The 25,632-nt window shown below is 40.6% G+C and overlaps 1 protein-coding gene across 1 annotated transcript; it reads left to right on the top strand.

Annotated features, from left to right (window-relative positions):
• Nucleotides 1–5,609: 5,609 nt before the first annotated feature.
• Nucleotides 5,610–25,400, top strand: LOC127415656 (WD repeat-containing protein 26). Its single transcript, XM_051654456.1, has 14 exons — nt 5,610–6,156; nt 9,221–9,320; nt 12,939–12,995; nt 14,050–14,186; nt 15,222–15,319; nt 16,509–16,665; nt 16,763–16,901; nt 17,111–17,251; nt 18,706–18,825; nt 18,919–19,064; nt 19,657–19,735; nt 20,288–20,417; nt 20,508–20,702; nt 24,682–25,400. The coding sequence occupies exons 1-14, from the start codon at nt 5,942–5,944 to the stop codon at nt 24,705–24,707; spliced, it is 1,740 nt and encodes a 579-aa protein (XP_051510416.1). The 5' UTR covers nt 5,610–5,941; the 3' UTR covers nt 24,708–25,400.
• Nucleotides 25,401–25,632: the final 232 nt, after the last annotated feature.

The raw sequence follows: 25,632 nt of genomic DNA, 5'->3' as shown, positions 1-25,632 counted from the left end.
ATTCAGAATTTTTCTTCGGAGCTGAGCGGTTGTACTGTCAGCGAGCTGAATACTACTGCTGTTCTATTCACCTCTTAAGAAGCGTATGCTGTTGGATATATGGCACATTTCCATCTGCAAGACGAGTACAGATTTCGCCCCTGGGTACTTCGACAGCGCTAAAAGAGTGTATGTTCCTGCTAAAGAGTATATTTTCTCTTTTAGAGCACACACATTGACGTTGAACGTCTTTTTAAAGACGTGTCTTTCCTTCTTTGTGTGATTCCTGGATGTGGTCGCTATCTCTCCGCTTCTGACGACCACGGGCGCTGCCTCACGTGTCTGGGCAGCGATCACACTGAGGCAGCGTTCGTGGATGGTTCATGTTCTCATTGCGAGAATATGACCATGGCAACGCTGCGTTCGCGGCTTTCCTTCTTCCGGGGGAAAGCCACTCTAGCCGCCCCCCACGCCTCGCCTTTTACCTCCGGGTATGAGGCCATCCCGGCCTGCACTGGAGGTGATTTGGGGGCTTCAATGGGCGTGGTTCCACCGGGTAAATCCCCGCAGACCTCCCATTCCCCAGCACACTCATTTGCCCCCGGCGAGTTCCGAGAGGAGACCAGCTCGCCCCAGGGCCAGCTTTGTGTCCCTTTTGGAGCTCCGGAGCGGGATGAGTGCTTGATCGCTGCATCGGAGAGCGTACTGGTGATGTCAGATGCCGAGGACTCGACTGGGCTGCCACTTTCGGGTCGGCCCGCCCAGTCTGAGGCTGATGGCGAGATGGCAATGCTTGCCCGGGCCGCCGCATGTGTCGGGTTGGAGTGGAACCTTCCACCCTCCCCTGAGCCTTCGCGGCTAGATGATTGGTTCCTGGGTTTGGGGTGCCGCTCACAGCCACGCCCCTCCCCCACCCCCCGGTCCCTTTCTTCCCGGAAATGTGTAATGACATGACGAGTTTATGGAGGGCACCTTTTTCTGCCCGAAACCGACCTCCCAGCTCGTCCGCTCTCACTACCCTCAATGGCGGGGCGGTCCACGGGTATACGGAGGTCCCTCAGGTGAATAAGGTGGTTGCGGTGCACCTGTGCCTGGAAAGCGCAGCCACCTGGCGGGATCGCCCGGTACTCCCTTCCAAGGCCTGTAGGTTGATGCCGCTGGTCAGTCCGCCTCTGGGCATGCCATAGCCCTCCTGCAAGTACACCAGGCCAAGGCACTAAAGAACTGCACGTGGGTAGTCCTGATCCCGATGTGATGCAGGAGCTGCTCTCGGCAACCGACCTCCGACAAAGGTCACGGCGCAAGAACTCGGGCAGGCGATGTCCACCCTCGTGGTCCAGGAATACCACCTGTGGCTGAATCTGGTCGAGATGAGGGACGTGGACAAGGTTCACTTTCCCAATGCCCCCATCTCCCAGATCGGCCTATTCGGAGACACCGTCGAGGACTTTACCCAGCAGTTCTCGGCAGTGAGGAAGCAGACGGAGGATATACAACACATCTTGCCCTGACGCGTTTCAAGATCCCATATCCCGTCTGCTTGCTGAGGGCGTCCCCCTGTGGCGGTGAAAGCCCAGGTGGCTCAGCCCGAGCCCAGTTCTCGGCCCCAGCGTAGAGCCCCCCACAGGAAGCTGACGCCCCACCGCCTCACGGGCCGGCACGAGGACCCGGAAGGCTCCTAAGCGCTCCTGAGATGGACGATCCAGGTAGCGAGATGTCTGCTGCAAACCCGGAGCTGGTATCCAGACCACTCCATCCCCCGGTGGAGGGCCGGGAGGTAAATCTTGGTTTCCTTTTCTTTTATGTTCCTTTTCTTCCACATTCTCAATAAAAGAGTAGTTTCCTCACTCCCTGGGTCACATAGCCAGTGTTTACGACCGCCGTTATCACGGCAACCGGGCACTGAGCACCTGCGACTTAGATGCCGCAAACGCGGGCTCCCCGCCTTCACGCATCCGGTGGTTGTGACGGACTACGAGGATGGTCAAAAAGTCCCTCCTCCCCGTCGTCAACCCCCCTGACGCCGGGTACATGGAGCAAGGTAAGTGCTTCGAGGGTCCCCTCAGCGCAGCCATGAGTTCGAGATGAAGCAAGGCTCCTCGACGTAGCGAGAGGGGCGAGAACGCCGCCACCTTGCGTGCGGAGATCGCGACCCTTGTGTGCAAGGGCGCGATAGAGCCTGTCCCTCCAGCCGAGATGAAGAAAGGGTTTTACAGCCCAATCAATCCGTCATACCGAAGAAAGGCAGTGGGTTGCGGCCAATCTTGGACCTGTGAGTTCTGAACCGGGCCTTGCACAGACTCCCGTTCAAGATGCTGACGCCAAAACACATTTTGGCGTGTGTCTGGCATCAAGATTGGTTCGCGGAGATAGACCTGAAGGACGCGTACTTTCACGTCTCGGTTCTACCACGACACAGACCCCTTCCTACGGTTTGCTTTCGATGGCCGGGCGTATCAGTACAAGTCCTCCCCTTCGGCCTGTCCCTGTCCCCTCGCGTCTTCATGAAAGTCACAGAGGCAGCTCTTGCTCAGCTCTTAAGGGAAGTGGGTGTCCATACTCAACTACCTTGACGACTGGCTGATTCTAGCTCACTCTCGAGAGTTGCTATGCGCACACAGGGACCTCGTGCTCAGGCAACTCAGCCGGCTAAGGCTTCGGGTCAACTGGGAAAAGAGCAAGCTCTCCCCGGTTCAGAGCATCTCTTTTCTCAGCATGGAGTTAGACTCAGTCTCGATGATAGTGCACCTCACGTGGCTCTGAGCAGCTCTTTGTCTGCTTTGGCGGACAGCGGAAAAGGAACGCTGTCTCCAAACAGAGGCTTGCCCACTGGATCGTGGATGCCATCGCTATGGCATACCAGGCCCAGGCCGTGCCATCCCTTCGGGAATACGAGCACACTCCACAAGGAGTCTGGCATCCTCGTGGGCACTGGCCCATGGCACCTCTCTAGCAGACATCTGCAGGGCAGCGGGCTGGGCGACACCCAATACCTTCACGAGATTTTACAATCTCCGGGTTGAGCCGGTTTCGTCCCATATTCTGTCAGGTACGAATAGGTAAGTTCGGGAATACAAACAGCTGGCCAGGTGTTTCGCTTGCGTATAGCGCCTTTCCCCTCCAAAGAGGCGAAAATGTGCGCTTCTTTTCCCATGCGAGTTCACGAACCTGAGAACCCTGGATGTCCTTCCTCCCTAGCCCTATGGCTCGCGAATTCAGCGGAGGAATTCACAGCCGGAAACGGTACATGTGCTAATATGCCCTTACTGAGGTAGGTGCCCCACAGGTGCCGGTTACTCTGGTAACCCCCTGTGATGTATTTTCCGCAGTACGGTCTCCCTGTCAGCAGACCTGCGTCTCCCTTCGACAGAGCCCTCTCTGTCCCGGTCACTGTGTTTGTAGAGCTCTTCCACTTTCAGGCAGGACCTACCACCGTGCCTCTTCCATGTGTGGCTCTGAGCCCACATGACATGCTTGCCACATGTTACCTCCCCTCCGGGCAGGATGTGGTCTTCGTGGGGTCTTTTCCTCCTGAAAGAATAGGATAGGAAAAGAACACCTTCCCCGGCGTATATATTGAGCGTTAAAATGGCCCCAGCCAAATAACTGAATACTCTGTGGAGAGAAAACATAGAGAGAAAAGGCCACAGCTGGCATGGCCTGCTTCCATACTAGATATGTCTCTTTCCCCCCCAGGGAAGTGGGGAAATATATATGTGGGGACGTTTTTTGGGGCGTTGGGGGAGTCTACTTGCAGACCGGTGCACCTGCTACTACAAACGCAACAGCTTGCTTGCACCTGCACCGGCAGTCCACATAACACGGTTCAGCTAGTTGTGGCATTTCGTATAGGGACCCCTAGTGTCACTACATTGACACAACGTCGAGTGAGTGACAGAAGGGGAATGTCTCAGTTACTGTCGTAACCTCCGTTCCCTAATGGAAGGAATGAGACGTTGTGTCCCCCCTGCCACAACGCTGTACTACCCGCTGAAATGGCTGGGACCCTGTCTCGGCTCCTCAGCACAAAACCTGAATGAGCCAGCTCCTTTTATACCCGTATGCAAATTCCACTCGCCAATTCTCATTGGCCTTTTCTCAAAGATCTGAGGTCTTCGGGGCTCTCAAGAGCGACCCCTAGTGTCACTACATCGACACAACGTCTTGTTCCCTCCATCAGGGAATGGAGGTTACGACAGTAACCGAGACGTTTTTGATCAAATCTAGATAGGCCCCATTTCCAGCAGCCATCACTCCAACACCTTATCCTTGAGTAATCATGCTAAATTGCAAATTTGGTACTAGAAAATCACTTGCCATTATATCAAACACTGTTGAAAGCTATTTGGTTCATTAAATTAAGTTTAACATTGTCTTTATGTTTGTTTTTGAGTTGCCACAGTATGCAAAAAAATGGCAAAAAAAGAAACAGCTTTCTCTAGAAACTCATCAGCCAATCATTGTTTTGAGGAATGAAGGTTATACAATGCTTGAAATTGCTAAAAAACTGAAGATTTCATACAAAGGTTTACACTACAGTCTTCAAAGACAAAGGACAACTGGCTCTATCAAGGACAGAAAGAGATGTGGAAGACCAGATGTACAACTAAACAAGAGGATAAGTACATAAGTACAAGAGTCTCTAGTTTGAGAAATAGACACCTCAGATGTCCTCAGCTGACAGCTTCATTGAATTCTACCCGCTCAACACCAGTTTCATGTACAACAGTAAAGAGAAGACTCAGGGGTTCAGGCCTTATGGGAAGAATTGCAAAGAAAAAGCTACTTTTGAAACAGAAATACAAAAAGAAAAGGTTAGAGTGGGCAAAGAAACACAGACATTGGACAACAGATAATTGGAAAAATTGTGTTATGGATCTGAGTATCTGGACAAACTGACAGTTAGAATGCCAAGGATCTGCAAAGCTGTCATTGCTGCACATGGAGGATTTTTTGATGAGAACTCTTTGAAGTAGTTTTAGTTTTTTTTTTTTTTTTTTAAATTGTAATAGTAATTTTTCATGTTATTAATGTCTTGACTATACATTTTGATCAGTTGAATGCCACTTTGGTGAATAAAAGTACCAATTTTTTTTCCATGAGAGCCAAATCTGTACATTATTCCAAACTGTTGGCCGCCAGTGTACATTAAACAGAACTTTAATATCTTCTTGTTGATTTTTTTTAACCATCTATTAAAGCCATTATTGAGGTAATAACACCGAGCTTTAGCAACGTTTGCCTATGTTAATGTTTGACTAGACAGTAGTTCCAGCCAAAATACCTTGGTCAGTTATTGCTAATACAATAAAACTGGTAACTTGTTATTAGCCACTCTAATCGTAAATGAAGAAATGTATTGAAATGTGAATTGTAAAGATTGTAGCTGTTTGAATGAGTGTTTATTCAATAAGAAATTTATCTGTGGCATTTTGGTGGGAACTATATTATAAGGGCTATCATCAAACAATAACAGGTTTGTAAACCTTTTATAGATCCACAGCTCGACAAATCTGTCCTAAGAAAAGAGAATATGTTATAAACTGTCCAAAAGTGTTTTTTTTTTTTTGGAAAACTGCGCCCCCTATTAGCTAGATCGCCGGCCGGAAGTGAGGCAGCAGAAGAATGTCCGGTGACGTCAGAGTGCCTGTACGCCATTAGCGCTGCAGCTGTTTGGAGAGAAACAACAACAAAACGAACGACGCTCGCACGACGGAACGCGCTCTGGACCGCGGGAGCCCGACGCCTCTTTCCCTACCCCGGGCTTCACCGGCTTCTAACCACGGCCGCTCTCGGTGAGGAAACTCTGGCCTCAGCTTCCTCCTCCTCCGACTCGGACACCGGTGGAGCGTCGCCGCCCCCGCGGAAGAAGCACCGAGCCTCGGCGGCGGAGGGAGCAGGAGAGCCCGGGGCTTCAGCGGGCCTTCCGTCAGCGACTCACCTCAGCCAAACAGGCACCAACATGCAGTCAAACGGGACCGGACAGGAGCAGAACCATCCGCCCGGCGCGCAGAACGGAGACGCAAACGGCCTCCAGAACAACGCGAACCCTAGCGGAGCGGGCTCGGGGGCCTCGGGCACGGGTTTGGGCTCCCTGAAGAAGAAGAAGCGTTTGTCTCAGGCGGAGGAAGATGTCATCCGCCTCATCGGACAGCATCTACACGGGTTAGGGCTGAAGTAAGTGTTTCAGGCATGAGGATTCAAACCGGACCGGGTCGGTTCTGATTAAACCTAGCTGACAGAACCAAAATCAGTCTGTACCGCAAGCCCACAACGTCAAACCAACTAATATCGTATGTATTAAATCACATTAAAATCCAAGAATATATAACGTACATATCTATCATTCAAAACAATAAAATCAAACAAATGTTAAACAGTCATATAATACACACAAAGAGAGATGTTATCAGATGACAGCTGTGTGTTTCAGTCAGATGGCCCGAAATCCACATTTGTTTTTTGTTTTTTATGTGCCGCATAACAGATGACAATCACGTTGATCAGTGTGTCTGATTAACACTTAATATATTGTTTATGTTGATCAGTGATGGATGATCAGACAATCATGAGATGGTTAATGAAATACTTGTGTTTTTTGATTGTATGTGTTTGTGGTTTAATGGCGGCTGTGGAATGTGTGTGTGTGTGTGTGTGTGTGTGTGTGTGTGTGTAGCAGCTGGTTTACATTAGAATTGAAGCTTGAATCTAATTTTAGTGAAGATCTGCTAAAGCCATCAACTGCAGTGCAGATTCAAACCAAAACACTAATTCATACCAGAATCCAAAGCAGAGTATATGAACACACTGTTGTCTAAGAACTGAAAAACAAAATGGACCCAAAACATGAAGAAAGATTAAAACATTCACCCCTCCCCCCTCACACAATCACTCTATCAGCCTGTCTCTCTCTTTCTTTCGTAATCATAGGATGACGTCATTCATTTCAGACCCTGCATTCAGGCACAGAAAAACACTTTCAGACTCAGAAACCCTTCACCTGACTGTAGTGTCAGGTTAACATGACTTAGTGTCTTTAATACTAAATTTAAAGGGATAGTTCATGCAAAAATGAAAATTCTCTCATCATTTACTCACCCTCATGCCATCCCAGATGTGTGACTTCCTTTTTTCTGCAGAACTCAAAGATTTTTAGAAGAATATTTCAGTTCTGTAGGTCCATACAATGCAAGCGAATAGTGGCCAGAACTTTGAAGCTCCTAAAAGCATATAAATGCAACATAAAAGTAATCCATATGACTTCAGTGTTTAAATCAATATTTTTAGAAGTGATATGATAGGTGTGGGTGAGAAATAGAAGTCATTTTACTAGGTCTGCACCGATGCCACTTTTTCTCTTCCGATATCTGAAATCTCAGTATCGGCCTATCCGATACCAGTGTTGTTGTTTTGTTTTGCATTATCAGTGTAAAATATCTTTACATTATTGTGTGGAACTAATTGGGGGTTCTCTGTAATATGTAAAGAAACACAAACCTCTAACTACACATTATTTCCAAATAAATATATAGCTTATTAAGAAAAACTTTAATGTTAACACATCTACTGGATTGTGTAGCAGCAAAATTAACAGTAATTCCAGTCTAAATGTTCTGTAGAAAAGAAGACAGTTTTATTTTTATATATATATATATATATATTATTATTATTATTATTATTATTTTTTTGTTGCAAAAAAGTGTAATTTTGTAATTTGATTTTAAAGGATTCAGATCTATTTTTTTGTTCAATTTAGTTAAGATATCGGTTCAATTTTCGTTCACAGTTATTTTTTTTGGAACCCATTCAACTTAAATATTGTTGTAATTTGTAAACAAATAATAATAATATATTATTAATATTATTATTGACTTTTAGAATTTTAAATACAACAGTAATATTTCTCAGTTGTGCACCTTTAACTTTAAAACCCTCTGGCTTTTATTTTGACATTCTGAACTCTCCAGGAAGTCTTGTATGTGTCTGTTTGTAGGCAAGTTCACAGTAGTTTAATTTGCTTCTTATTCAAATTCTGGTAAAATGCACATCCTGTGCCATTCTAAATGCATATTATAAGTGAACTGAACTATTTACCATCTACATATGAGATGTTTTTCATGAGTAGCACTCAAATATTGTGCACCGCTTGAAGGCTAAAAATAGCTGCCTTTTTTTGTTTTTGGCAATTCATATTCTTCTTGCATATTGCATCTTACTGGGCAGGGAGGAGAATTTAAAGTAAAAAAAGGACTTAAATATTGATCTGTTTCTCACCCACACCCATCATGTCGCTTTAGAAGACATGGATTAAACCACTGTTATATTGATTACTTTTATGCTGCATTTATATGGGGTTTTTTTTGGAGCTTAAATGTTTTGGTCACCATTCACTTGAATTATATGGGCTACAGAGCTGAGATATTCTTCTAAAAGTATTCATTTGTGTTCTGCTGAATAAAGAAAGTCATACACATCTGGGTTGGCATGAGGGCTGGTAAATGATGAGAGAATTTTCATTTTTAGGTAAAATATCCCTTTAAACAATAAGAGTTGAAAGGCCATGCATTATCTGCACATCTGAATATAGTCTTGGCTTAAGGCAAATGTTTTTACATAATGTTAGAGAATGCTGCTTGTTTTCAAACTCAGCCCTCAAAGCTTTCTTGAGTATAAACCCCATGTTGGCCATTGTTATTGAAAACAGGCAACAGACCATATTGACCATATTCAAAATATAGCATGGGCTGTAGGGCCTTATTGCTTTTATTCAATAGTAACTACTACATAATAAATACATGAAAGGGATAGTTAACCAAAAAATGAATATTAGGTCAATAAAACAGTGTGTACACTGTGCTTTGGCATCATTTGGAACTATTGTCATTAGAGGAGCAAAATAGGCCTAGTCAAAATAACTGGCCATATTATGTCTAAAATGTGTGACTCAATATTAACATCTTGGATCTGTTTTGAATCAATGATAGCCATTTGGGTTTGCATCCATGTCTTTGAAGATGGTAATGGTGATGGTAATTTGAGTATGTTAAGAGCTGAATAAAGTGAACTTAAAAATCAACCCATTTAAACAGTATTAAACCTCCTGATTGTGTGCTGGTTTGGCTACTTCAGTTCCTGAAAAACCAGTTGCTGATATTAATGAAATGTGTTACAGCATGATCTGCAGTTGGAAACTTGAAATCTCTGAAATCCGCACATTCTCTCTCTATCTCTCTCTCTCTAGTCAGACGGTGGACTTGCTAATGCAGGAATCGGGCTGTAGACTGGAGCATCCGTCAGCTACGAAGTTCCGAAACCACGTCATGGAAGGAGAGTGGGACAAGGTGAGCCGTTTCAGCATTTCGCCTATCTCCTTTAATGTTGTTATGGTATAAATGTGAAGTTCTCTACCTTCTAGATCAGCAGAGATGTGAAGGGGGTTTAAAGTCTGATCATGCAGACAGAAGGGTGGAATGTAGGTCAAAGGTTATGATAATGTGTATATATGTGGGTCAGGGCTCAGTTGGCCCAGTTGAGATTTTTACTTGCCTTCCCAATATTTTCATTGTCTTCACCACAAATAGAATTTTTTTGCAACATTTTTTGTTTTTTTAAATATTTTTTATTATTTCTGTCCATTTGACCTGTTATTTTAGTGCGATTTAAAAAAAAAAAAAAAAGTTACATGTTAAAATTAATGCAATTAATCATTCTTCTTCACCCAGAGCATTTCAAGCTTGAAGTACATGTATCTTTGTGTTTTTACGAGCTGTGTCAGCAGGGGGCAGTCAGTGCACCTCAACAAACCTCAAAAGCAGGGCAGCCACAGAATGAGAGCTGGTCCAATGAGAAGGATATACTCTAGCTGCAGGCTGAGCTCCAAAACATCAGCAAAGATATAGAGAGCCCCTAACCCTAACCGCGTGTGGAAGTGTCGCCCCCTTTTGGAGTTGGCCCAACCCCGTTCTGGAGTAACCCCGCCCTCTATTGGAGATTCTGCCCCCGTTTCGAGATCTCCGTGCTGCAGCTACCTACTTGGGTCAAACAGGACACGTTCTTGACAGCTGTATAAAGTACCACAGAATGCAGGGATCTCGAGATTCGATATGTACATAAACTGAAAATTAAAAATAGCTCAGAGGGAACGCAAGAATGCTTCCTGTGAGAACAGGACAGATTGATGAACTCTATTGCAAAGTCGTTTGATGTCGACTGTAGGCTTATGTCTGAAACCAGTTTTTGTATTGTCCAGCCAGTGCTTTTTTCGTCTTGCCATAATAATGCAATATATTTCAATCTGAATATCTGAAATATACAGTATGTATAATTATTTGAATTATGTGTTATTATATAGAAGTATCTTTATTTTGGTGCCTTTTGATCTATGCGATTCATTGCAATAAATCAGCATGTCATGTAATTAATTTGATTAGAAATGTTTGTCGATTGGCAGCTCTAATTTTAATTAAACGTTAAGAAAAAAGTTATAATGTAGCTCCATGATGGCTATGAATTCATGTCCATCTGCTGGAGGACAATGGTGCAGTGTGAAAATGTACTGATTCATTCATAATTTTCCGCCTTTTTAACTGGTGCTTCCAAGATTATCATTAGTCAGTCTTGCAATTTCCAAATAGGTAGTTTCCTTGGTGACATATTTAAATCATCTCACAAAGACATCACAGAAATCCAAATGACATAAAAACTAGTGCTGTCAGTTCATAAAAAATTGTAATCGCATCATTTTACGTAGTTAATCGTGATTAATCACAGATTTTGAAAGTGCTATAATCTTACTCTAAATATACTTCTTTTCCTGTTAAAATTCATTTATCTCTGTCTTAGGAAAGAAAACAAAACGATATAGAGTATTACAATATAATGCTTTATAAACATTTTCCATATGAAGCCTTCCACAGTATAAAGATAGAAATGCACTAAAATAGCACCAATTCAAATAATATTAAACGTTATCCTAAAGTCTAATTGGAAGGTTGACTAATTGAAAGACCTAGTCCCCACATAGGTTGCATTTTCATTGCAATGGGCATTAAATCTCTTAAACTCTCATCCTCCACAATAACTGGCAGACATTGGCTATCCACTTTGTTACAGTGATCCTGAAGCTCATGGAGTTCATGATTCACGTCAGGGTGTCAATGGCAGTGTTAAGCGCCGCTTTGAACTCTACACGAAAAGCACTTGCAGACAAAAAAAAAGTCTCATTCTGCGTTTCGCCATACTTAGGTTAAAAAATACTTTATTTTGGTCACAAGTTCCATCTAGGCTTGTTTTGTACAATAAATAATGTTAAGAGCTCCATTCTCCATCACTTTATAACTGACATGGAATTACTTTTGTGTGTGTTCGTGGTGTGTGCATCAGTGTAATGACTCTGGGCGGACACATCGCAAAGGTTCCACCCTTCCAACCAGTGTTTATGTTGGTTTATGCTGTATTAACTGTAAATGCGTTAAACGCGATTAAGAATAGTTAACGCGTTAAACTTTTGTAATTAATTGCATGCGCTAATGCATACAATTTGACAGCTCTAATAAAAACACATGTACATGATCAGTGAATGTAAGATGTAGTAACAATGTAATCTCTTAGGTTGAGCCCTGTTTGAGAGGGCAGTGAGAGATCACGGAATCACTTAATTTCTGGTAAAGATTCAGTGATAGAGCTTTGCTCTGAACGTTCTTCAGGATGTCATGTGCAGACATAATTCTCTAACCACAAGTGTGAAACACAGTTTCTGCAGTGATTGACTCAACATATTGTAGGTGCATTTTCAAAAGGTTGCACATTATGACAAAAAATTGTGAAAAATTTATTTTTATACAAATTCTGTTTGTTTTCTTATATTTTATTTTTATTTTTGCATGTTTAATATGTTTAGCCAACTAGTCGATTTTGAAAATATGTATGTTTGCACTTCCCTTGTTGCAACTGGACTCTTAACCAATATGTCATATGGTGATATTCAGCCTTTAGGGCAACACTTTATGTAGAAGATAAGATATTTTGGTTTGTAGGTCAGTTAAAAGTTAGATTTCAATGAGACTGAGACTCTTGGCATAAAATGTGATGAGCAGTTTCAGTAGCATGATCAGTGATTGCTCCTGTTCCTGGTTCAAGGTTTGCTTCATGTTCTCTGAAAGTGCCGGAGGAACTGTTCTGAATGCTGCTGCTGTCATTTTTCGGTTGGTTGATTTGTTTTCTTGTCTTGAGAACACCAGAACAAAAGGTGCTAAAATCGGATCTTATCAACTAGATCAATCAATTGTTTTAAAGGAGCCGACTCAAATTAAAACATTTATTAATCTGACATCAGTACTTCTGTCATGAACTCTTATGATTACACCAAGGAGAGCAAGGCCTGATGTCAAGGTTTTCAGTAAATAAAGACTACATTTTTGGTTGGCTCCTCACACATCTATCATATGACTTCTCAAGACATAGAATATAGTATATAAGCCATATGGACCTCCTTTCTGGTGCTTTTTTGTCATTATGGAGCTTATCAGCCCCTTGTCCTCATTAACTTACATAACACATGTTGTAAGACAAAACTGCAATTTGATTTGTGTGGATCCGTGACATTTGAAGTCCATTGGAGGGAAAAACTGGAAGTTTCCTGCTGCTTGCAAATGAGTGAATTGGACAGTTTATTGGGTTCTTTAGGTCAGACCACAAACCATGTTTCTGTATCTTCCCCTATTATGACTGAACAACCACTATAGAATATATTTCATTTGTTTATTGATTAAAGTTGCCATGCAACTATTTTGATACAGTGAAATGCACTTTGGTTCCACAGCTTTAGTTCTACACCTCTCTATACTAGTGTTTGAAGGCCAGAGAGAGAGTGTGGAAGTTCTATGCCTGTAGTTTATCTATTATATCTCCAAACTTCTGAACGCTGAACTGATGCTTTTTGTTGTTTTTGTGTGACACAGGCTGAAAATGACCTGAACGAGCTGAAAGCTTTGATGCATTCACCCAACGCTATTGTGGTAAGACCACTGTACTTGATCGCATACACTTTTAAAGGAATATTCTGGGTAATTACTTCCATTGGAAGTGCCTCACTGTAACCTTAATTTTTGCTTTTTTTAAAGAAATGAAGGGACGAGTCGAAATTAATTTTTGTGGTAAACAACATTATGCCACAAATGTTGTCGATTGAGTGATTGACTTTAATGCTGAAAACCTTTTAATGTAGAAATCATTCAGATCATCTCTGGAGTCTGACTGTCTAGATTTAAAGGGGAAGTTGACTCACAAATGAAAATTCTGTCATCATTTATGCACCCTCTTGTTGTTCCAAACCCATATGACTTTCTGTCTTCTGTGGGACACAAAATATGTTAGTTAGTAGCAGTAGTTAGCCTCAGTCACCATCTTTTTAGCATACAATAAAACATTTTGGTGACTGAGGCTTTCATTCTGCCGAACATCTCTTTTTGTGTAACATGAAAAAGTCATATGGTTTTAAGTTAAACAAGAAGGATAAGTTAGTGTTGTAACATTATACAAAGCACACACACCACATTGTAAGGATATAATGTCTAAAATAGGAGTGTCAGCCTGTGTCTCTTTTTCCAAGTGTTTATTTACCCTTGAATCTTATGTTGTCATTGTATTTAGTAATGAAATTGACTTAACTATTCAACTTATTTTAGTCTTTTTTTGACTCGTTAATGAAAATGAACAGATCTGTAATCAGATCTATGTGACACTCTCTCTGCTTCAATCCATGAACTAAGAACCTGTTTAGCTTTATTTAATTCAAAGCTTCTTTAAATTCATGATGATGATAACTCTGCCTGTGATTTACTAAAGATTTATTAGATTTGTTCAAGATACTGCAGCAAATATGAGATCTAAATATGTCACAATCAGCTTTAACATCAGTGGACACATCAGAGAGGAAATGAAGTCACGATGGTGCTCGTATATTCGAGGTTACCGCAGCAAAACTATACAGCCATACCGATACACTCCATTCGTAGCTGTTTGTTAATGATTGAGTTATTGAAGTGCTAATATATCTCTGTCTCTCTGTAGCGGATGAAATTTCTGCTCTTACAGCAGAAGTATCTGGAGTATTTGGAGGATGGGAAGGTTTTGGAAGCTCTGCAGGTTTTGAGAGGAGAACTGACTCCTCTCAAATACAACACAGACCGTATCCATGTGCTCAGCGGGTACCAAACACACAACATATATGCACATTAACTTTCATTGTTCATTTTCAAGAGTGAGTTTTAAGACCAGCACCTTTTTGTTTATTAAAGGAATAATTCACCTAAAAATAAACATTCTCTCATCATTTACTCACCCTCATGCCATCTCAGATGTGTATGACTTGACTTTCTATCTTCTGCTGAACACAAATTAAGATTTTTAGAAGAACATCTCAGCTCTGTTGGTCCTCACAATACAGGTGAATGGTGGCCAGAAATTTGAAGGTCCAAAAAGCACACAAAGGCAGCATAAAAGTAATCCATACGACTCCAGTGGTTAATGTGATGGGAGTGGGTGAGAAACGGAACAATATTTAAGTGCTTTTTTACTATAAATCTCCACCTTTGACCAGCCCCGACCAGTAGGTGGCTATATGCATGAAGAATGTGAATCGCCAAAAAACAAAAGAAGCATGTTGAAGTGAAAGTGGAGATTTGTTGTAAAAACTGGACTTAAATATTGATCTGTTTCTCACCCAACTCTATCATATCGCTTCTGAAGGCTTCTGTGATTTAACCACTGCAGTCTTATGGGTTACTCTTATGCTGCTTTATATGCTTTTTGGAGCTTCAAAGTTCTGGCCACCATTCACTTGCATTTTGAGGACCTACAGAGCTGGGGTTGCTAGCTCACTATCATTTCCTAGCTAGCCTCAGGTACCCTTCAAAAACTCACCTTAACTCTGTTTGCCGTGATACCATTTCCATGTTAAAAACAACTTCTCTGATTGGTGGATCTCACTTCAGGATTATGGGTAGTGTAGTACTTCACTTGGACTTCGACAATGTAAAGCTTTTTAAGCTCATCGTAGGTCTGTTTTGAAAGGTTTATTAATTAATGCTAAAAATAATTTTCACAGTAAAGATTTTGAATAGCATTTTTACTGTAAAAAAACTGCTGTTGAGCTTTTTATAGAGTTTGTGCAGTCAGAAGCACTCTCTGATTGGCTGTGATGGGTTTTGACGGCTGGTTGTTATTGGCTGTGTGTTTGTAAGGTACCTGATGTGTAGTCATGCTGAGGATCTGAAGGCAAAGGCAGAATGGGAGGGAAAAGGTGCCGGATCACGAAGTAGATTACTGGACAAACTCCAGAGTGAGTATACACACACAAACAAAAGCACTTTGGACTGGTTTGCACTCCGGTTTAGAGCATTTTCACATGTGTCTCAATTAGTAGTTAGTTGATCAATATGGATTTTTCAGTGTCCATTTCTTATATCTAGAGTGCAAGGTGGCCGGCGTAATGCCAATACAGTATAAATAGTTAAATGTAGAAATAATAGCAAATGATAGATGCATCAAATTGCTGAAATAAAACTCTTATTTTAGACATTTACTCAGTTTACCAAATAATATTTGAAAACAGAAAAACTTTTTTGGAATGACAATACTTTCATTAGATTTTGAAACTGACAGAAGGGGAAACTAAGGGATCGTTTACACCATACATGTTTTTGTGTCCATCTGCTCTGTTTTTAAATTTTTTTTCAGTGTAAACATGCTACACAGATGTCTCTGACCCTTACGCCACTTGTCTCTCTCTCCTTTTTTATTGTATCTTGCAGAAGTGCTGCACTTCTTTTAACATTTTAACGGTTTTAAGAACTTTTAGTAACATTCTATGAAGCCCATATTTTCATTTCAATTTCAATAAGTTCATTGTAAATGCATGTAAATTAATGATGTCTCATAATACACCTTATAATGTGTTAACTTCTCATAAATAATTGTAACTACAGTATTTTTGTATAATTGTAACTGCAGTAATAATTGTTACTACAGTATATAACTGCATAATTGTATATGAAGTTGGGATGAAAATAAGGTGCATTTTGAACTGTTTGAGACCAGTGCAGACAGACAGCATACTAGAGGTTAAGTCATTCCCTAAATAGGGAGCAAGAAAGCATCCTATAGCTTTCCTATGCAGCCAAGTGCATTCACTTCTAATATCCGGTCAAAAGTCATTATACATTTTATAATGTATTATAATTGTGGTTACAATTATTTATGGGAAGTTGTAACATATTAGAATATGTATAATGTGACATTATGAATGCATTGTAATGCATTAATAATGCTTTTACAATGCATTATAAATATGGGTTTCATAGAAAGTTTTCCTTTTTTTATTTTTTATGATTTGCCAACTGGACATGTTTTTTGGCTAATGCTGATAATCTCAAAATGGCCAGATATTCACCAGTATATTGGTCTATGACTAGTCTTGATCATAGATTATATTTGTGTTTGAGTGTGTTGTGTGTGTGTGTGTTGTGTAGCGTACCTGCCCCCCTCTGTAATGTTGCCCCCTCGACGACTGCAGACGCTTCTCAGACAGGCCGTGGAAATGCAGAGAGATCGCTGCCTTTATCACAACACCAAACTGGACTCCAGTCTGGATTCTGTATCATTACTGCTGGATCACGTCTGCAGCAGGTGCGTTTGTTTGCACACATTCTAATGCAGCATTGGCTCTACTGCAACCTCGGAGATTTTATTATTTCACATGTCATGTCTGTGTTTGTGTGTGCAGGAAACAGTTTCCCTGTTACACACAACAGATCCTTACAGAGCACTGCAATGAAGTCTGGTTCTGCAAGTTCTCAAATGATGGCACTAAACTCGCCACTGGATCAAAGGACACAACCGTGATTATATGGCAGGTGGAGCCAGTGAGTGAGGACTCTTACACACACACACACACACACACACACACACACACACACGCACTCAAAGATTTTAAGTTTGGAAAACATGTTCACAACCCATTTTACTTCCACAATAATTCAATGATCATTTTAACTTGTCTAAGATGAAATAACTCCACAGTTTAAAAGATATTCAATGCTTTTGTTGAATAAATTCATTCTCTCTCTCACAGGACACTCATCAATTGAAGCTCTTACGGACTCTGGAGGGTCACGCGTACGGCGTGTCATATCTGGCCTGGAGTCCTGATGATGTTTATCTGATTGCCTGTGGTCCAGATGACTGCTCTGAGCTTTGGCTTTGGAACGTTCAGGTATGCACGGCTCACAAATTTTCCTGCCAAAATATGCTTATTTTTTGAGTGGTTGTAGCAAGCGATTTTCCAAATCTTGGCTGATCTTAGTTCTGGACAAAAGATCCATGTTCATGATAACTTGACTTCATTAGTATCTTGAAATCTGAAGTTCATCTTTAGCTTGAAGGAATTTTATCCCAGAAACATTTGTCTTTTACTTACCCTCATGTATTCCAAACCAGTATGCCTTCTTTCCAACTTTAAAGGTGGTGTTCACAAACTGTTTTTATTCTCTGAGTATTCTCTAAACATTCTTTAATATTTTTTGTTACATTGAAGAAAGTAAATCATATAGGTTTAAAACAACACAAGGTGTGTTATAGGGTCATGAAACCAAAAAAAACAGTTTTTTACATGTTGCACGTCATTGTAAACAATAAAAGCACTCATTACGTTTAAAAGTACTAAGGGCAACGTGGTTAATTTTATGTTTTGAGCCATTTAGTTCTTCCATTTTTAAATCAAAAGTTGAAGCAACGTCACAAAATGTGAGGTACAGTCAATGCGCAAAGTCTGACATGTAATTGGTTTGAAAATATGTGTCTACGTTGTTAGATTCAGACCGTTTCTTCTCATTGTTCATGAGAAGGAACGCATCCATCCATTCACTGTGCTGTCTCATCCATGAGCTCACATTAAAGTCGAGAATTCTAAATCACACACGGACTTGACCGCAGTTCCCGTCTGGCGCATGTTTAACAGCACACGAAGGACAGATATGAGAGCGGACTTTTGCGCTAAGCACCGTGGTGAGATCGAAATCCGTCGTCAGAATAGACCGCAGTCCATAACAGGACGAGAGCTTGCATCATTCGGTTTTGCTACTCTAGTGCTTTAAACGTGAAGCAGCACAGATTTCAGCGCGTCTTCTCCGAACGTCTGATCATGGACAGAATGACAAGACGGTTCTTCAAAAACAGAAGACATTGATGAACACAAAAAACTCGAGGCATGTAACCTTTTTTTTTTGTGGGGGGGGATCCTTTACATCGTCCAGAAGTTATCGGGATTAAGGCCTATATGGTATTGTCATGACAATGAAGTTGGAATAATTGATAACTTTACACAGACAAGGTTAGTAAGCGATTTTATCACACTAGAGTCACAACATTATGTTTGATTATTGCGGCTGTACTTATGAAAAAGTGTGTAGTTAATGTTTTGTGTATTGGACCCGTTTACTTTCATTATATGTGCCTTACTGTACACAATTTCTTTCTTTAGAAAAATAATTTTCTGTGGTAATCCACATTATGCCACATGCGGTCAGTAGAGTTTTAACTTGTATTAAATCCAAAACATTGCTTGTATACATAAATATACTGTGGTGTTCGTGACAGAGTTGTCATTTTTCTGGTGAACTAGCCCCTTAAACTCTGCTCCTTAATGGGTTTTCTCCTTCTGGTGGTCAGACAGGAGAACTGCGGACAAAAATGAGTCAGTCTCATGAGGATAGCCTGACCAGCGTCGCCTGGAACCCTGACGGCAAGCACTTCATCACAGGAGGACAGAGAGGGCAGTTCTACCAGTGTGTAAGTTCAGATTAAACATAATACAAACTGGTCTGAGCATCAGTATTTGCAGGACTTGTCTTTATTAATGATGGGTTGGTTGTGATTGCACAGGATCTGGATGGAAACCTGTTGGAGTCGTGGGAAGGCGTGCGTGTGCAGTGCCTCTGGTGTTTGAATGACGGTCGGACTGTTCTCGCCTCTGACACACACCAGCGAATCCGTGGATACAGTTTTGACGATCTAACTGACAGAAACATGTACGTAGCAGTTTGATTCTGAAATCAGATTTAGGCAAATTCTTCTTTTATGTAGTGTCGGAATTAACTGTAATCACGAGATAACTTCTACTTGGAGCTGTTCACATCCTCGTAATCAGAAATTAATTGTTTCTATGGCAGTGCTTATAACGCAAAAATGGATCTATGTCCTGCTTTGTTGTTGATTATAGCAAAATATTTATTCACCACATTAATTCACATCTACATGTTTTCACTAAATGTAGCTAAATAACTCAGAAAACACTCCAGGTAGCCTAACACTGGCTGTAAAAAAAAAAAAAAAAAAAAAAAAGATACCAATATATGTTATTCTACCTTTAACTGTCGAGGCTGCTGCCATTTTGGTTCTTTTTACTTGATGTCACAATGGTCAATTCAGGACTTCAATAAAATTCAGAGTTTCCAACTTGTAATTATGAGTTTGTCGAAGACTCCAATGGTTTTTAAAAGTAGGAAACTCTATTTACAGTAAATCTGATATCATCTCAATGCATCTTAAGAGTTCTGAAATGGTTCTTATGGACAATTGTGTTTGACCTTTCATCTCTCTTTCTCTCTGTTCCTTCTCTAGTGTTCAAGAGGATCATCCTATAATGTCTTTCACTGTTTCTAAGAATGGAAGATTAGCTTTGTTAAATGTAGCAACTCAGGTAAGTGGTTGGCTTGTCTTAACTTGGTGAAACAAACAAAAAGTGTCAAGAATATGTCAGCATGTCAGGGCAGTATTTTGCCTCACAATCAAAAGGCAAAAATTATGTTTTACATAATGATTATAAAGCCTATTTTTAAGACCTCTAAAAATATCTGCATTGTGACATAACTTTCATGGCATTTAAGCACACATCTTTCATTACAATAATGTTAAGAAATCTCATTCTTAAAGGGATAGTTCACCCAAAAGATGTGTATGACTTTATTCTTCTGCAGAACATAAACAAAGATTTTTAGAAAGATATCTTGGCTATGTAGGTCCATACAATGCAAGTGAATGGTGATCATGGTGAGCTGAAATCTTTGTGTTTTGCTGAAGAAAAAAAGTCATACACATCTGGGATGACATGAGGGTGAGTAAATGATGAGAGAATTTTCATTTTTGGGTGAACTATCCCTTTAAGCTATCATCATGTTGCACATGGTATAAGGGACTTGTTTGTGTGCATCTCATATCACACATCTCCGTGTGACTCGTATGTGTCTTTTAGGGTGTTCATCTCTGGGACCTGCAGGACCGTGTATTGGTCAGGAAGTATCAAGGTGTGACACAAGGATTCTACACCATTCATTCATGCTTCGGTGGACACAATGAAGATTTCATCGCCAGCGGCAGTGAAGGTATTTGAAATACTTGACATTTTGCTTTCGTTTTTTCTTTCTTCAGGTGCTGTATTTATCGAACTGTCTCTCTCTCTCTCTCTTATTCAGATCATAAGGTATATATTTGGCACAAGCGCAGTGAGCTGCCGATCATGGAGTTGACGGGACACACGCGCACAGTGAACTGCGTAAGCTGGAACCCATGCATTCCTAGTCTTATGGCCAGCGCTTCTGACGATGGCACAGTCCGTATCTGGGGTCCCGCCCCCTTCCTGGATGCACAAGAGCTGGACAGTCTCAACGGTACACACATACTGTCCAACCACAAAATATACAGGAAGTGACATGGATTCGCTGTGTGTAACTATGATTTGACTCAAAAGACAACAATAACCAACAATAGTTCCAGAAATATTCTTTAAGTGTGTTGGGAACACTTTTTAACTTAAGCCTGTTTAGATGGTTACAGTATTTACAGTAATTAGGTGTTGAAATCATGGATGCATGAGCTAGTGTTTCTGCATCAGAAACAAAGAGCATGTTTCATAACTTATTACAAGCAATATTTCCAAGGTGAAAGAATACTGTTATAGAGACTTTGGGAATGTGGCTTTAAAAGACAAATTGCTGTCAAGCGTGACACCCAGTCCTTAACCATAGAGCAGTGTGTTGAGACACCTTCACCCAAATGCTTAATAGTGATCTGTGTTACTTTAGTTACAAAACATTAAAGAGGGTGAACAAATCTTTATGGCTTCTCACTTAAGCATTTTTGAAGTTAGTATTTGGATTTATCTCTCTTGTTTTTAAACGTGTCTCAGGCGAAGGAATGTTAAACACTCATAGTGTTTATAAGCTGACTGTGTCTTTGACAGTGAACTGATCATATCTGTTTTGCAATGAGTGTGGTTTATCCAACATAATTTCTAACTTCACCAATTTGGTAAACAATTCTGATTTAATTATTTGCTTCGTAGCCGAAGATTGAACTGAGACTTTTAAAAATTCAGCAATTTGCAGAAATCTTTTTTTCTGTATTTATTAAATTGCTCTGTGGTCGTATTATTGACAAAGGATTCAATATCAGACTCCATAGTCTGTGCTCTATGCCAGTTCCTCCCCACACAAAAAAAAACAGCCAAACAACAAATGTAACTACTCCCCAGCGGAAGAGGGTGATTCTAGGCAGACGAGGACCCCAATTGTTATGCCCGTAGACGAATGAACGGGCTCTCAATTGCTATGATTAAGCAAATGAGCCAACGGATGAGCCCCCCAATTGTTATGATTAAGCAAATGAGCCGACGGACGAGCCCCCAATTGTTATGATTCGTCTAGGTTGGGAAAACCGTAACAAGAATGTTTTGGTTCCCCTCATCCATCCCAGCACTCAAAAATAGTAACATTTTTGGAAAGCAATATAAGGCATTTATTTCATATTAAATGAGAAAGTAGGCAAAAAGGCTTCAGGAGGGGGCAAAGGCCAAAAAAACAAACGAAAGTTAAATTCCTAAAGGGGGAGTCAACTAACTTTCCTAGAAAATAAAATTGAAATAAACAACATAAATGTACTCTAACTCCCTTTCTACCCAAAAACAAGAGAAAACGGATATTGAAACAAAAATGGCTCCCACCTCCCTACAAATGCTCCCAACATAATCAGTCCAAGGCACACTTAACTTAGGACAATACCTTTTAACATCAGTTCACTCAATAGTCACAAATGCAATTTCAAGCGATATACAACAGATTCACAAGAGAGTGTAACAACACGTCTGAGCCAGGAGATGGGGAATGAAGCGTTCCAGCAGCTTTTATCCTCCATCAGCTCACAGCCAGACCAATCAGGAGAGCTCCTCATTAGTGCTCTCGCCTTGTAGTGATTAGTGGAGAGGGCGAACGAGAGTGGAGAAAAGCCAAGGGAAAACAGACATGCAAAACTAAACATTCCCACCCCAAAATACACAACCAAAACTGATACAATGTTACCACATTGAATATGTCTTGCGACGTAACATCTCCCCCACGAAAAGATGCAAACAAATGATCACAAATAAAGATACACTTAAAATACGTCCAGGGACGTAATGGGTAGAAAGTGTCTCTTTGAAAAATTAAAACCAAACCATGAGAAAATTGAACTGTTACACCCCAAATTTATAGGCTATATATCGTCGCTGTCCGATGAAAAACATGTATCTCCACTTTTGGCAATTTTGACTTTTTACCATAGACGGAATGCGCCAAATGACCTCTTCCTACTGTTTGAATTGTGCATCAAAATGACCAATGAAAAGATTAGGCTATCTGTTTAATAAGTATCTCCATTGGCCTTGAAAAGTGTCTGTCAAAATCGCATATGTCCCGCCCTTATGTTTTGAAGAGCGTCAACTAATGTTCCTCAGCTGTCCAGCTGAAGTGTAGTGAAGAGATTGCCTACATCGCGCTGGCTCTGTGATTTTCCTGACATGCACGCACAATGTCAGGTGGCTTTAAAAAGTAGATCATACCGGTCATATACGGTTGCCAGATTTTCATCTTCGTGAAACTGTGAGTGAAAGCTAATTCTGAAAGGCAATTTATGCGTTGGACCTGGAAAACGTGTCTCGAAACCGAACTGTCCACTCAACAACCGGACTAGAAACCCAAGTCATAAAATTGATTTCGATCTAAAATAGTAAGTGAAAGCTCTGTTCTGGGAACACGAACAGTTAGACTCGAGTCTGTTACTGAACATGCGCCATTGGAACCCATTATAAGAAAACCGTGTATTTCCATGTTCGCTAACAAAAATCCATGTCCAATTAAAATATCGAACAGTTCACTAACAGATGTGTAATGATATAATTCTATTTATGGTGCTAAAGGTGACATTGTTATTTTCAATTCATTTTGTAAGATTGTTTATGAGAGAGAGTTTTTCCATGCTCTTGAAAAATAAATTTTTTGGAGCTTTTCGTCAGACATTGACGATAAAATGTATAAAATAATTACTATAAAATTTATAATTCTTGCTGTAAAATGTTTATATACAGTATGTTACATGAATAAACATGAATAAACAAAGTGTTTGGTCCAATGAAAAGTACCTCTTTTTTCAGAATTTAGCCCAAGGAATTTACTGGTTTTTAATGTCCATCCTGTTTTTAATGTCCTAAATAAACTCTGCTCACTTGGAAAATCAGCATAACAATTAAAGCTAAAGATAGGTTTCCCTATATCGGCTAATTAGAGTACATACAATGAGAACAACAGCGGACCTAAGACAGAGCCTTGTGGCACTCCATTTGTCCATTGGGTTTAAAGCAGTCACACAATGCTACAGGAAAGGCAATTCAGTGAAAGAAAAATACTGTATAAGTTACTGAATAGAAGTGGATGGGAATGTACATTTACGTTGTTAAAAAAACAACAACCCAAACATGTCTAAATCGCAGTGAGAAAGAATTAAACAGAACACACTATAGATGAAATTGCTGTGATGTCACGGAGCAGGCAACCATGCTTCCAGGTGCTTTTAAACGGTAGCTTTCCGTAGTGGATATGGGCAGTTCTGCAATTTTAATTGTCTGTTAAGCATTATATAATAAAGTGTGTTAAAGGTATTATAAAGGAAAATGTTTATAGTGAAGAAATATATTACATAATAAGAGTACATAATAATATTTGACATTTAGTATGCCATCAGCCAATTTATATTAAACAAGTTACTCGGTGCATTCAAAATAAAAATTTAAAGACAATTTTAAAATGTTGTAATTTTTTTATTTTTTTATTTATTTGCTTATCCATTCATAAATGGCTTGTACATGCTATGGTCCGGTTCATCCCATTAGATCTTCCATGGTTGTGTACAATCATCGTTAGATCTTATTTGTCACAGTTGTTGCACTTTGGAAATTAAACGCAGCCATTTGTGATCAGAGTTTGTGTGATTCCTTCATGAAAAGAAATGAACCAACTGAAGCTGTGGGGCAAATGGGTCTTAATAGAGCAGATGGAATAATAATGATGGTGATCCAGGAAATATAAAAATTTTAAGAAGCCCAAATCTCCAATAATCTTTTGGAAAAGGGGCATTTTAACCCCACAAATAGCTTTTTTGGGCATTTTCAGCTTAATTTGAAGTGCCCATTGAAAGCAGTTACTTTCTAGGGTGTCAAAAGAACCCAGAAGTGCTGCCACCGAGTGATTGTTTTAGAAGTAACTTAATCTATTTTTATGATACAAGTGCATAAAGACTTATCTCTCTCTCTCTCTCTCGCTGTCCCTTATTTCTCAGAGAGTTGCAGCAGTATGGACAGTTGATGGCAGCCCTGGAGAAAACAACTTATTATGACAAGAAATCCAACAGAGAAAAAAAAATGATTACAGCATTGTCCTCCACAACGACACACGAGTGCAAATGCGAAAGCAATTCAGAGCTTCTGTTTCAGGAGTTTTGAAGCAGCAGAGACCTGAAGCTGATGTGTCTCCATAGCGACCCACTTTCAAAACGATGGATCTGATCTCTTTCCCAACATGGGCTTGTTCCCACATTACCCCCCCACCCCCCGCCCATTAGGCCTAAAGACGAGACCCCACCTTTTTCCTGGGCAGCAACAGCAGCAGCCCTTCAGCACTTGCAAGTTAAATAACATGCAGGGGGGTAACCAAAGGTTTCGACCAGGTGTATAAACTCATTGTTTTCTCTCTCTCTCTCTCAATCCTAAGAGACAGAGTACAAACACTTTTTTTTAAAGAAATACTAGTCCTAGCAATTCTCTCTTTTGTTCATTTAGCAGTTTATCAGATTGGGCTTTAGTGTTGAAAATGGAGTGCTGTAGTTTGTGTGTGTGTCAAAAGTCACTGGTGTTTGTTTGTGTGTATGTGTTCTAATTTCTGAGAGTTTGAGTGTTCGACTGAATTCTGCTTTGGCCTCCCTTCTGTAGCACAGCCGTGTGTGTGAGAGAGAGAGAGAGAGAGAGAGTGTGTGTGTGTGTGTGTGTGTGTTCATTTGTGCCTGAATCTGTGACTGAAGTTTGTATATGTTCACATGTGGCACTGTTTAACACCAGCGTGAGTGTGTCCCTTGTGAAGCTGTATAAATAATTTTAACAGAATCAGATCGAAGCCCCAGAGACCATCTGTGGAACAAAAACTTGAGAACCATTTTGTATTTTTTTTTTATTATTTTTTTTTTATTAAAATAGTTAGTGGAGTTCCTTATTTCACCACTAACCTTAGAGGTGGC

This window comes from Myxocyprinus asiaticus, chromosome 25 (genome assembly GCF_019703515.2).
Source record: "Myxocyprinus asiaticus isolate MX2 ecotype Aquarium Trade chromosome 25, UBuf_Myxa_2, whole genome shotgun sequence".
Classification (NCBI taxonomy): domain Eukaryota; kingdom Metazoa; phylum Chordata; class Actinopteri; order Cypriniformes; family Catostomidae; genus Myxocyprinus; species Myxocyprinus asiaticus.
This window is presented reverse-complemented; position numbering and strand designations above follow the sequence as displayed.